At 51.2% G+C, this 13340-nt stretch overlaps 1 protein-coding gene across 2 annotated transcripts; it reads right to left on the reverse strand.

The window, feature by feature from the left end:
- Positions 1–3737: 3737 nt before the first annotated feature.
- LOC119109562 (thymidylate kinase) lies at positions 3738–7403 on the reverse strand. Of its 2 annotated transcripts, none has more exons than XM_037233237.1 (2): positions 7264–7403; positions 3738–4776 (listed from the first exon to the last, which is right to left on the reverse strand). In XM_037233237.1, exon 2 carries the CDS (start codon positions 4733–4735, stop codon positions 4043–4045), a length of 693 nt encoding a protein of 230 aa, XP_037089132.1. In that variant the 5' UTR covers positions 4736–4776; positions 7264–7403; the 3' UTR covers positions 3738–4042. The 2 variants fall into 2 exon arrangements, with proteins under 2 accessions (XP_037089132.1, XP_037089140.1); XM_037233245.1 differs by lacking the exon at positions 7264–7403 and adding an exon at positions 6949–7249.
- Positions 7404–13340: the final 5937 nt, after the last annotated feature.

A 13340-nucleotide genomic window follows, 5' to 3' on the forward strand; every position in this document is an offset into this window, starting at 1 on the left:
CCGACAGCGACCCGACCCGTCCGCCCCGCGTGTGCTGGTGGCGCCGGCGCCGGCGGCAGCGGCACCGCCGAGCCGCTGGACAACTGTCGGAATTGGCCGCGATGGTCCATGCCGGCGAACTGTCCAGGAGGGGGGGGGGGGGGGGGCGGGGGGTCAGCCGGTGCGGGCGCGCGCCGGACGGGCGCGCCGCGGTCGGCGGCCACGATGGCCGCGGCGGCGGGGGTGTTAGTCATCGCCCGTGACGGCGGGACCCTCTGTAGGGACGGGACGGGGGCAGGTGGAACAGCCGGATCAATGCCGAGACAGTGCGACTTTACCGCGTCCTTCTTTATTCCCATGGAACGCGATAACGTTACAATCCCATTCTTCCCGAAGCGGTGTGGCTCCCTCCCGGCTGAAAGCCCGTTGGAGCCCGTGACGAGACCTCTACCTAGGCACCTAGGGTGCGACCTCCAGCAGACCCGGACGCACTGCCGTGCCGGTACCGGTCCGCCGGCTACAGCGGCAGCAGCGCGGGACTGCCTCTGATGTCATGCCCGATCGCGGGCGACCCCGATCCCACGGCCGGCCCTGGTGGACTACCCTCGCCCAGCCAGCGGGCAGCAGACGCCCGCTCGACCGTTCACTTGAGAGTGACCGAGCACACTAAGCGCTCGCGATCGAGCCCACCCTTCCACAATCCAGCTGGACCGCCTCGGACCCCAAGGGCCGATACAGCCTTCGTCATTTGCATACGAGTGAGGCGCTGCAAGCCACAAGTGCAGTATCAGTAAATGCACGAGCATTATGCCAATAAAGGCTACCCACGGACTGCGTCAGCGCCAGCTGGTGGTGCAAATTGCGCGTTCGCGGGCTATGCTGAGGAGGGGCAGCAGTCAGCAGCTGCATCCCAACAGCCAGGGGATGGGATGGCACGAGGAGTCAACCACACCGGCGCATGACCAGAGGCAAAAACATGATTCATATGGTCAGAAAGAGATTGGCACAGCCTGGCACCTGCAAATGAATCAGAATCATACTGGCAGGCACCTGCCCAAGCCACTGGCAGGCACCCATCTGAGGCACTGACAGAGTCCATCACATATTAATGCTGCATGCATGAAAAGGGCAGCCATGGACATGCACTGCCCAATGACCTCCGTGCTCAAATTGCAACAATAACATCTTGTATGGGCTACATAGAAAAATCTTACTGCTGTGTGCTCGTCTAATGACAGCACATTTGCGAACACAGTTTATTTGCTCACAGTAGCCTTGCATACCATACAGACAATTGTCTCCAATTCAGAAAACACCGAACTGTTTTCTGCAGCCTTGTTATCACGGTCTGTCACCAACCAACACACCAGTTATTTCATTCAAATGTTAGGTTCCATGTCTCCATTCTGTTCTTTCTGGTAAGCAAAAAAAATAGCTAAACCTGTCATAACATGCAGGAATACACTGGTTCCTTTCCAGACCTGATCCCCTTTTCTCTCAAGGTTGAGCAGCTAGTTCCCCCCTCCCCAAACTTAACAGAAAACTACACTCCTGCTCCTGCAGCCATCCCAAGGCAACTAGGCCCTTATGATTCAAATACCAAAGTAAAAGAGCAGAAGAGCATATTCAGATATAAAAGAGCATATTCATGGTAAAAGAGCCCTGTCAAGTTGTTTGTGGTAATTATGCCTTGATGTAAAGCAATCAGCCTGGGTGCAGGACCCATAGATAAGACAGTAGTAAAAAGTTATACCAATATGCCACTGCTAACTTTTTCTGGCACCAAAACTGATGAATTTCGTACATATCACTAAGCCAAGGTGGTGTAAACAGTCTACATAATAGAAGCACTTCAATGAAAATCATGTGTGAAATGAGGCTTGACTTTGTGCAGCTCTGTGACCTGGAAAATAGCTGTCACTGATAAATAATGAAACAAGCTGTCATTAATAGCTGATCAGAGACTTCAAGCATCGTGTTTTTGCTTGCATCATATGCCTAATTGTACTGAATGATGTGGACATTATTTTCAAAAGCGCTCAGGCTGCTGGGGCCACTTTGAGTCACACAATGGTCGCGAGAGGCACACATCCAGACGGCACATTCATTCAGTACTGACAACTTACAATTGCAGGCGAGTCTAACAGTAGTTCAGCTCGGTAATGGATAGTTTACCACGGACGAAAAAACAAAGGCTTGTTCCTTTGTCAACAGGACCCGATTACTTACGTTTCGCAGATTGTCCTGAGCTCACGCTGCTCACTTCAGCTCACGCCGCCAAATGGAGCAGAGTTGTACTCAGCGAAACGAAAAGAGTCTGGCGAAATCTGACACAATCTTTTACCCGTAGCCTAGACGAACAGAGAACGCCGACGCGCCGGCACCAGCGACTGCGAACCGCACTCAACACACACACACACTCCCGCAGTGGACTGCTGCAGATCGCAGTTTTACAACGGCGGCGCTTCAAGTTCTTGGGTGGCGATCGACCCGCAGCCTGAAAGAGAAGAGGCAGCTGAATGAAAGTTGTATTTCAAGAGCGTGACTTCATGGGGACTGGGAGCGACGGAGCTATGAGGGTTATAAGACCAACGTTAGCGTGGCCAAGGGCAAACTTTGCAGCTACGCGCCCTTTTAGAAGCGACTCGGCACTTTTGGAGCCGAAGGCTTAAAAATAATTGTAGTTCAAGACGTTCGTAATGTTTATATCACATTCAAAACCGACTTTCCAAGCATGGTTGTTGTCGCTGAGGGAAAGGGTCTGGAGGACATAACCCCTTCAAGTCTTGTAAAGACGATTTGAGAGAATAAAGATAAAAACCAGTTACCAAGACCAACCGAGACCATCCGCCCAAAGTGTTCTCCGAATTCAAAAGCATGGCCACCATGGCGTGGAGACGGAGGGGCTACCTTGAGTGATAGGGCCACTTATGATCCGATTTGCCCCCGTCCCGGAGGAAATGCTGACTAGGCTGCTGAATCCATCATGAACCAACAGAATTGATGAGCTGTAAGGACGTAGAACGCCACATGTGGAACGACATCAAAGCTAGCGCTTTCCAGCTTAGCGTTTTTGATCGGTGGACAACCCATTACCTAGAAAAAGAAAATGTACCGTATCCAACACGACCCATGGGTGGATGGGCACAACACGCCGCCTGCGTGTTTTCTGCAGTTAAGAGAATCCAAGTAGCACATCATGTTAAGGCCTCGCGACTGATTCTCTTGCGATGCCTGTTGAAATATTTCTGGTTACCACGCCTCGATGTAAAGCAATCAGCCCATGTTCAGGACCCATAGATAAGACAATAGTAATAGCCTTATATCTCGAAGAAAAGCCAAGAGAGTAAACCAACAGAAGTAATAGGCTGAACCATTTCACCAGAACCTGCAAAATCGAGTAGTATCATCGGCAAGCAACTTTGAATTTACTTCTGCTATTGTTTCGATAAAGGCATGTTGCTAAAACATCAAACCATCTACATATCCATTATCCTGTTATTTTCGAGGAATGAGGCTATTACTAGTCTTAACAATGTAAATAATGCTCCTCGCAAATGTACTGAACAACTTACGTAGCAGGTTCAGGACTCAAAACAGACACCACATTCGTTGAATTTCCATTGATTTTTAGCACTTCACGTAACAGTAACCTGTCACAGTAGTGCCGTTTCTTTAACAGCATTTCCGGGTGAGGATTTCGCCTGGCACGATTTGGGTAATGCTCAGGATTGCACCAAAAATTCAGACACAACGCGTATTCAAACCCTGTGTAATGCACAAAAGTGGTGATAACGACGCCGTTTAGCACCAAATACAACGCTACAGGCCACAACCAGCTCCGCCACCTGGGACTGCCTCCAGGACAATCCCAAGCTGCTGGCATGCTGAGCAGCGCGGCGGGAGTGTCGCATCCACATGACAGGTGAAATCCCCATCGAAAATATTACCGAAACGCACACCCGGGCATCGTAGGCAACGGCTACAGGCTTTGGCAAACTGATCCTCACAAAACGATCACCGTATAGCGTGTATGGCCACGAGGTGACACCACGTGATTGCGCTACGCGGGTTGATCTTGCGCGGGCGCTTCGCTATCTGCCCAGAGCTGGGGCGGCTCGGCAAGTCGCTCGCTGTCCATGCACTCCTCGGCCAGGCGCAGCAGGTCGCTGAACACGAGGTCTGGCTCGCGGGCGGCATCCACGCGCCGCCAGTAAGACGCCCACAGCTGGGCGTAGTTGTCGGCCACGCGCGACTGGAAGTCGTGCGTCTCGTAGCGCTCGGCGCCGAAGCCGGCGCGGCGCGCTGCCTCGGCCGGCGCCAGGTCCAGGTAGAGCACCAGGTCGGGCTGCGGCAGGCCGACGTCCGGCTGGCGGCACCAGTCCAGCGTGAGGCCCGGCTTGGCAGCGCTGTATGCGGCGCCCGAGAACGCGTATCGATCAACCACCAACGACACGCCCTCAGCCAGCAGGCGGCGCATGCGCGGCAGCAGCTCCCACCGGTTGGCGGAGAAGAGCAGGTGGATGGGCCGGTCGTCCGCGGCGCGGTCGTCGCCGCCGCCGCCGCCGCCGGACAGGTACTCGTTGATGAGCTGGCCGATGCGCGTGCTGCGCTCGGGGAAGCGCAGCAGGTGGGCCGGCCGGCCGCGCGCCGCCAGCGCCTCCACCAGGCGGCGCGCCTGCGTCGACTTGCCCGCCTTGTCGATGCCCTCCAGCACGATCAGCGCGCCGCGCCCGCCAGACTTGGCCAGCGACATGACGGCGACGAGGCGCAGCTTCCAGCGGAGCTCAGAACCTCCTGTCGGGAGAATAACGCGCAGTTAGTGGAGGCACCTGTGGCAATTGTGTGTGATCTGCCCGTGATGATAGACACTCGATGCGGGGAGGGGGGTTGATGAGCAGTGTTGAGCTACATTTTGTGTGGATGGGCATGGAACATGTGCACTTGGTGGTATGACTGAAATATTTATATTTCGTCTGTCAGGCAGATTGTCACACATTCAAGGTCATACTGGTACCAGCCACAATCATCATATAAGACCATTTGCAGAGCATCACTTAAGAATTTAGCCAGCATTGTCATTTGTGTAGCAGGCATGTTCCAAGTTTTGGGTTACAGTGGACACATTGAATGTTATGTTTCAATTGCATGACAATGTCTCCCAAGACACATGCATATTTCAGGGCTGCAGACAGCTCTACAAGGTGTCTTCCTAATTTGTTAAGCTAAGAAAGCATAACAGTAGACTGACCCACTCCCTGGCATGCAGCCAAAACTTTCTTCAGAGGAACCCAACCATTCAACTTTCTTCACAGTCACATTATTTAGACCTATGTCCCATGAAATCCCCATAATCTGGAGCAAGGCCTTGGCTCAGAGGGGCATGGCATGTCCCCTATGGCCCTACCCCAGCCTTGTTCCTGTGGCCACTCACTTATATAGTTTAACAACCTGCACTCAGCCATTTCAGGCATTAGTGGGAGCCTACACCTACAGAGCTGAGCCAGGTCTGGAAACACATTAATTTCACAAGCTTGTTCAGGGTATGCATTTTAGGTACATAACTGCACTGTTTTGAGCCTAGAAAATTGCTCTCAAAGAGGACTGCATACATGGATTGTTCTGATAAACCAATCAAGGTTCCACCTACTGCACCTTCAGAATAACCTGATAAAATCCTTTCCATGATCATACAACCACACATTCAAGGTTATCAGCAGCAGGTGGTCAGCAGCTAACGACATGTCCTTGCTGCTCATGAGCATTAGTGTAATCCTCCTGTGGTCAATTTCAGGTGCATGAATACTCAGACCTTAGCTTAGCACCCTGTGGCATTCTGGCAGTCTCTTGTGTCAGGCCTATGGCTAGGTCTTTCATGGCTTTTCTTGTGAGCATATGAGTTTTGTCTTGTTTTGCTCTTAATATAACATGCAATTCCAGCACTGAAACTGAGTTGTTAGGCATGACTGCATTTCTAAATGTGGCCATGAGGTTGTACTCATCATTCACAGTTCTTATCTCTGCTGTGTTCCCATTAACCTCAGGTCCCAAAACTGCAATCATAATTTAAATTTTGGGTTTGAGGCTCATGTTAAGGATCACAAATAAATGTCCTCACCCAAAATGTTTTCATCTTTGGTAACTGAACTGGCATCAATCATCTGCATTGAGTTTCTACTTGGGAATCAAGATGGAATGATTGGTGTATGCAGAAACATGTGGTTGATGAAAGCTCTATCTGAAGTTCTGAAACATTGTTTAAACTATTTTAATCCTGTCTAATAAGGTTTGTTTTTGTTAAATGGTTCCTAAGCTTATACCTTATATCTTAGATTGCCTTACCTTACACTTACCAGGATTTAGGGAGGCAAAAGTCTGTGTAGTCTGTCAAAAGTCACTAAGATCCTGTGGTTACTACCCAGAATATGCAGCACAAATTTCCAAAAATTGTCAAATAGAGCAAAAATTGTCCCATGCATTATTTACAGACAAGAGATTTTCTGTGGATTATGTGACATTCTGCTACATCTGTGCCTAACTGTGCTTAAATGTGTTTTATGCAAATGTCTCTATGAAATTAGATGTTACCCCAACCACTTTTAGATACAAAATTGACAGTATGTATACATCAGGGTTCAGAACCCAGAAGAATCATCAAGACTGCCTCTACAATATACCTAACAATATTTGTCCCCAAAACTGCCCATTTATCCAATTTTTCATGTTCAAGCCCCACTGAATAGAAAATTACTCTTAGGCACAAAATTACTATTGTAAATGATTACCCCTAAAACACCAATAAGCAACAAAAGAATAGGAAATTACAATTCTGGTTCAGATAAGCATTTTGGCACATCCCTATCAAACAGGAAAGCTGGTGTGGATACTCTTTTTAACACAAGGTAGCAATGTATACCATGATCTCACTTTGTTTCCAATGAAATGCTACAAGGCCATTTCCCACATTACCTATGGCTCTTGGTGCCAAAACACCATAATGTAAGGCTGCTCCTTCAGCTGTAGACACCACAACACGGCGTTTCAGCACTTGCTTGTTGCATCAGATTTCCAGTGCAGGAAATTGGGAGCTTGGACGGAGCTACCAAATATGGGGCAAATTCCACATCAAAACAACAGAAGAGCACTTGCACGGAAATGACCCTATCTGACACAATCCCGTCCCAAAATGCCGCCAATGAATTTGCTGCCTACTCAGGAGCCTCCGTAAGCCACACAACTGCCGATGCACCCGGAAAATATTCTTGAAGCACGTAAGCTGCATACCTTACGGCAACCCACGCCGGCAGCCGCCACCACAAGTTGCAACCCAAACTCAGTTGCCTTGCAACGACCGGCCCGGTTGACGGTTCGTGGACACGCAGTTCTCAACGCCCGATGAACGCGGCCGATACCACGATTCGATTTTTGCCGCCATTCCGCAACATCCAGGGATGTTGGTACAAGAATGTTAAAAATAGTGGCCGTGCGTGAGACAAATAGGAACCAACACAGAAGCTCTAGTAAAAGCAACGTTTTTCGGCTCAGATATTTAAATTCCTATTTTTGAAGCTCAAAAAGTGAAATAATGTTCTCGAAGTGTGATTTGTGCAGTAGAACTAAAAGAACGGGAAACGCAATCGCTTTATAGATGTCTCTTGTTATTCTACTGATCAAGATGTATACATGAAGAGCGCTGGTAGCGGGGAAACCACAGGGAGTTGCACACAAAAACACATGGAAAAGTACGCATGACAATTGTTCATAAGATAAAGCACGTGTGTCTCATGCTCGTCAGGATAAAGTACGTAGGGTATGAAGTTGGTAAGGGCGAAAGTTTGTCATGCCAAAAATATGCGTGGATAAAGATCTTATGGTAACGTGTTCGTCAAAAAAGTTTGTAACGCAAATGTCCGTACGCGCAAAAACTCGAGTAGAAAAATGTCGTAAGCAATTGTTTGGCACGGGTGTCGATTTGCATTATTTTGGGTGGGCTACTGACCCTCTCCGTCCCAATGTTCGATTTGGCTTTCCTCATGACGAGTTTGCCCCCCCCCCTGCCCAACTTTCAGAGCCAAGGTATAAGCAGAGCAGTGCAAGCAAGCAAGTCGTATGCCCTGCAAGTGGGCATATATGGCATCGGAAACAGTGTAGGCTTTTTGACAGTGTAATGAGCCCTTAAATCTCCACATTTACTACCCTGTCATTTAGCGAAAAAACATTTTCGTCTGCTCGTGGGCGCATCACTTTTCCTTAGAACTGCTCTTGGTCGCCTGGATGCGCAAAGACGGCCAATCTGTTGGGTTTTGTGTTGAAAAAGCTGGTTATGTTCAGCTAGCTTTGTGCCCATCAGGAACCTAAGAGGCCCTTTAGGGTCCAGGGGGAGAGTCCATCTGGATGTGGTCCGTGGTCCCCATCTGGATCTGCCACTGCCCTCATCACCCGATTGCGGGATTATATTCAGCAGTGTCGCGATGAGAGCTGCGCACGAACCAGATGGGACAGAGTTAAAGCTATCTCATGCTATATACACATGCTATATAAGTTAAGCTCGTGCTATCAGATTTCTGCCTCCTTCGCCGCCTCGCCCTTCACTATGCCTCCTTTGCTGTTAATACGCTAATCTTTGACCCCGAGCCCTCATATCATGACCTGTCCAACCGATTTGCCTCGCCTGAGGCGCATAGATACTGGGTGACCGTTATCCGGCTCTACCTTAATTGGTCGATCCAGACCGAGGGGCAGGAGTAACGGTCACTGGGCTCCATGACAGGTTACAGACGCTCCAACAATGATTTTAGACTTTTGGTAGCAATCCCTTTCGTAAATCACCATTGGCCTAACCTTAGAATATGAGATGAGTTGGGAGAGGTTGGCAAAGGGCACCTATGTGGTGAAAGCTCCCTTCCCTATCCGTGAAAAGCATCGGATATTACCCCCTTGATTTCGAGGGGTACGATATTTTTCGTTTTATTATTCCTCTCACCCTCAGTCACTGAAACAAAGCTAGTAGGCACTGGAAGGTCCAATGTTGTTTGTAGTTTGAAATAAAGCGTAGATAGCCGGTAGACGCGCGATGCCGGTAGATATGAGAATGATAGCCGGTAGACGCGTGCGGCGTCTATCGGCTATCATTCTGGCGACACAAGAGGGGTGGTGTGGTCATCCGGATGTCCTACATGGGATCCATCGTACACTGGTCTCCTCCCTGATGCGGGAAACCCTCTGAACCGGAAAGTTGGCCCCAGATCAACACTGGGATCTGGGATCCTCATTTACACAAAAGACCCCTTATCGCCGCAGGGGGTCAAATGAGTGGCAGCGAAACTCCAGTTCGGCTTAACGGGTCCCTGGCTGGAGTGGGCTGGCGGATCCCACGTTTGGTTTTGAGACCCCTGACTGTCAAGATCCTTCCATTGTCTCACTGCGGCCTCTCATCGCAAGTTTTTAAATATTATTTCAATGTCAGAGGACCCCCAACCAACGCGAGAAGCTCTCTGGCATTCGTGGTCTCGTCCGTGTTCAGCAAATGTTCCACTGGCCAACTCAGGGCTTCTGGCAGACGCAGGGCCCTGCTAGGCAATGTGGGCTCCTGGCCGACACAGAGGCCCCGCCTTGTTTCGGGGGCTGGCACAATGCAAATACCGGGTACCGGCCTTGCCCTGCTTGGAAAATATGCTCCAGGGCTCAGACTGACACGGAGCCAACTGTTCGGCACTGGTAGTGTCTAACCGACACAGAGGCCCACATCGACTCAGCTGGCCCACGATCGACGTACAGAGTTATCTGAATAGCATTTGGGGGCTTGGCCCCACGGACTGGACACCTCAATATAACTTCCGGCTAGCTCTTCGGACCCTAAAATCGGGCCCGTTAACGTCAATCCCGTGGGGCCCTTCGGGCCCCTCTTCGGGCTCTCGAACACTGTCCCTGGCTGACTCGGGCGTTGTCAACACAGGACCCCCTGTTAGGCACTCTGAGCCCCGACCGAGGCATAGGGTCCACGTTGATTCAGGGACCTCGACCAGGAGTGCAACCCAGGAAGGGGCCCCTGGGCCCTGGGCCCCTCCTTCCGTCCGGATGTTTCGTGTTTCATCACGGATGGCTCCCGACAGAAATTCAAACATCAGCGCGATATGTGCTCACCGAACTCCGGGCCTCTCCCTGAAAAAATATTGGCTGTGCTTCTGGCCTCGACCAATGGCGATCATGCGCCACATCTGTGCCCCTGCTTGTGAAATGGGCCCACAGGCTCAGGCTGACATGGAGTCAACTGTTTGGTGCTGGTGGTGCCTGACCGACATAGAGGCCCTCATCGACCCAGGGGGACCCCGATCGGTGCGAAGGACCATCTGATAGGTGTTTGTGGGCCCGACCATGCGGACCGAGGCCCCTCAATATGTCTGGTCAGCTCTTCGGGGGCTGAAATTGAGCCCTTAATATTCAGTCTTACGGGGTGCGTGCTCCCTGTGCCCTCCCCCTGTCTGCACCGTTGGCTGCACGTCAAGCGTTTCACTGCGCACCCAGCCGTTTCATCTCGGAAGTTAATGGGTTAAATCCACGCGTGGTGGTCACCAGCACCACCGCCGACGGTCACCAGCGGCACCGCCGACGGTCGCCAGTGTCACCGCCGACGGTCACCAGCGTCACCGCCGACGGTCACCAGCGCCACCGCCGATGGTCGCCAGCGCCACCGTCGACGGCCACCAGACTAATGACCCAAACCTGAACCCAGTTGCCTTTACTTGCTGCGGCGGCTCCCTGGCATGACCGCCAACCACCCTCTCCGCCCCCCCCCCCCCCCCCCCTTCACCACCCCCTGACACCATACGACAGGTCAATCCGAAGATAGCAGGCTCGTTAGGTGACGGGGCGGGGCTGATGGGGCGGGGTCGCCGCCGGCCGCCGGCCCCCATCAGCCGCTCGGCGCGCTCCGCCGCGCTCCGTCCGCCGCCCAACGTGTAGAGGCACCGGACCAGTGACGGTGCTGGCTCGCGAGGAATCTGCCGGCAGGGCGGGGCCCGTTCGATTCGGGAGATGTGCTGACGGCGAGGAGAGGTGCTGTTTTTAACCGACCGACCGACCGCCTGGAGAACTAAGCCGGAAGTCGGCTGGGGAAGATTATGGAAAACCGGAGACGGCTGTTTGCTGTATGTCACTGCAGTGTACCGGTAAACATGCAGCAGTCTCGTGATCAGTGGTAAGATGTTTGTACAGAGCCAAATCACCAACAGCCTGTCAAATGGTGGATATCTGTCACGTATTTATGCTTCTAAGCTTGGATGCTACCCAAACAAGCTTTCGAAGCAAATCACTTATCCGCCACGACATATGCATCAGTTTGCTAGTCATATCTCAATCCGTGTTCCGAACCCACTGGTTCGCCGCGCGAACATGTTCAGCTGCGCGCCAAGATAGCTAGAGATGCCATACGAGCAAAGGAGATGCAGTGGTTGTATGCCCGCGTCCGCTCATGACGGTGTGGGATTGCATGCCGCGTTGACTTGTGAAGGATGGCTTATCATAAAGATTGAGCTGCTAAGCACCAGTGGCGGATCCAGAGGGGGGAGGGACACCGGCCATGCCCTCCCCCTTGGACCCATCAGGGCCATAGGCTCCGAAAGGGTCCGTAGCCGACCTAACAGACGCGGGTTTTTAACACAAAGCGTAACAAAATTGGATGTCTGGGCCTCCAGACGACCAAGAACAGTCGCATGCAAGAGTGAAGGGCCCGCGAATAGACAAAGATAATTTTCGCCTATTAAGAGGGTGGTGATTGGGGAGGTTTAAAGGCTCGTCATGCTGCCTAGAAGCTCTGCTGCCGGTGACCCAGTATGTTCACTTCAATGGTCAATCCCACCTCTAAGGAGCATTCCACGTTGCGCTTGATTTCTTTGCATTTGCCCGGGAGGCTCTGCGCTGTTGTCGGGATCTGCTAGCATGCCGGTGTGCTCTTGTCGATCAAGGGCCTCCACGGATTCTTCACATGCGTTCGAAATGCTCCATACCCTAAAGCCGGTGGCATCATATGTAAACATGGCGCGGTACTCTCAGTCAATTAGAAGCCCTTCTCATTGGTCTCGGTTAACCTACCGACACACTCGTGATATCTTCATCGGCCCTTTGAGTTGGTCTACGGCCCTTCCAATATCCTGGTACTCACGCAGGGGCCTTCGCTCTTGTCGGGGGCTCCATCTGCTGGCCTGTTTGGGCGCACTTGATCGTTCAGGGCCCTCCACATCGTGTCTTGGGTACTTCTCATAAGCTGCTCAGAGGGCCCTACGCCCTTGACGGGGCCCATCTGTTGAGCTGCTCGGGCACACTCTGTCGTTCGAGGGCCCACTACACTCGATCTTGGGAATTTCCTATTTTAATGGAGGTCCCTACGTTCTTATCGAAGGCCTATTTGTCAAAGGGAATGTTTCACATCTGAATATATTGAAGTAAGTATCAGATGTGATGAAACAAGCTCGCTTATTACTACTGGTGCACCTTTTAAGTGGAAAAGACTGCTCCAGACAGCACAATTTTCTGTGTAGTAAGTATGCTCCTCAACGCGTCATGGTCTGATCGCGTCATCGTACCTTACACAGCTTTGAATGAGAGCCAATTGATGCCGTTATATCTGGAAATTGCGCTCGCCAGATATGAGCGACTCGACAATTATGTTTTTCTTGGCCTTGATCGCCGCACGGCTTATGAAATCGCAGGATTTGAATGACGTTATTGTGAACTCATCACTGGCAATGTAACTTTGACACGCTCTCCCTGTTATACCTTTCCTCATTTTCGCGGTCATGTAGCTAGAAGGGCTTAGATCTTAAAATGGGCAGGATTGTGAATAGCAACAAAAGTTCTCCAAGATGGTGATTTCAATTTAAAACCCCAGACAAATGTGGACCTTTAACCTGTTGACGCTCCAGACTGTGTGGAGCTCTTCACATGGTGCCTTGGGTACTTGCATTTGTTAGCCTGTTCGGGCGCATTCGATCGTTCGAGGCCCTCCACATTGTGTCTTGGGTCCTTTATTTTGCTTAGAGGGTCCTACGCTCTTGTCGGGGCCTCATCTGGCTCTATTTGGGTTCAGTACACAACGCAGCGATTAGCACACCACTTTTCGACAAGTTGAAGGGTACAACTGAGTCAGCCCGTTCGCTACGGTTGCAATTTGACACGGACAGTTTGGCAACCATTCTGGCGTTATATAAACGTTCCATGACGCAACCAAAGGATGAGGTATTGATCATAGATGACGCAAATTTACTAAGAAGTAAAACTCTGTTCTCTGAAACGGTCTGTTGCAGTTAAAAACATCCCATTAGTTACTGGTGAGCTTATTTCACCGTATCTCATGCTTGCCTTCA

Source organism: Pollicipes pollicipes, unplaced genomic scaffold (assembly GCF_011947565.3).
Source record: "Pollicipes pollicipes isolate AB1234 unplaced genomic scaffold, Ppol_2.1 Scaffold_2555;HRSCAF=2994_pilon_pilon_pilon, whole genome shotgun sequence".
NCBI classification, from domain to species: Eukaryota; Metazoa; Arthropoda; class Thecostraca; order Pollicipedomorpha; family Pollicipedidae; genus Pollicipes; species Pollicipes pollicipes.

What these genes read in the sequence shown, in the direction of transcription:
- LOC119109562 (XM_037233237.1), bottom strand. Translation starts at nt 4,735, where the DNA reads ATGTCGCTGGCCAAGTCTGGCGGGCGCGGCGCGCTGATCGTGCTGGAG.